The 239-nt window shown below is 67.8% G+C and overlaps 1 protein-coding gene across 1 annotated transcript; it reads left to right on the top strand.

The window, feature by feature from the left end:
- Nucleotides 1-3: 3 nt before the first annotated feature.
- Nucleotides 4-232, top strand: LOC104531607 (histone H1.01; the record flags this gene model as incomplete). The annotated part of the gene is made up of 1 exon (XM_010176533.1): nt 4-232. A coding segment is annotated over one exon (229 nt), but the record flags the coding sequence as incomplete, so codon positions are not given.
- Between the last annotated feature and the right edge of the window lie 7 nt (nt 233-239).

The raw sequence follows: 239 nt of genomic DNA, 5'->3' as shown, positions 1-239 counted from the left end.
GATGCGCCCGCGCCTGGTGCCAAGGCCGCCGCCAAGAAGCCGAAGAAGGCGGCCGGTGGCGGATCCAAAGCCCGCAAGCCGGCGGGCCCCAGCGTCACCGAGCTGATCACCAAGGCCGTGTCCGCCTCCAAGGAGCGCAAGGGGCTCTCCCTCGCCGCGCTCAAGAAGGCGCTGGCTGCCGGCGGCTACGATGTGGAGAAGAACAACAGTCGCATCAAGCTGGGGCTTAAGAGTCTCGT

Source organism: Antrostomus carolinensis, unplaced genomic scaffold, assembly GCF_000700745.2.
Source record: "Antrostomus carolinensis isolate BGI_N321 unplaced genomic scaffold, ASM70074v2 C12458239, whole genome shotgun sequence".
Classification (NCBI taxonomy): domain Eukaryota; kingdom Metazoa; phylum Chordata; class Aves; order Caprimulgiformes; family Caprimulgidae; genus Antrostomus; species Antrostomus carolinensis.
The sequence above is the reverse complement of the archived record's forward strand: the minus strand, read 5'-3'. Positions and strand labels throughout refer to the sequence as shown.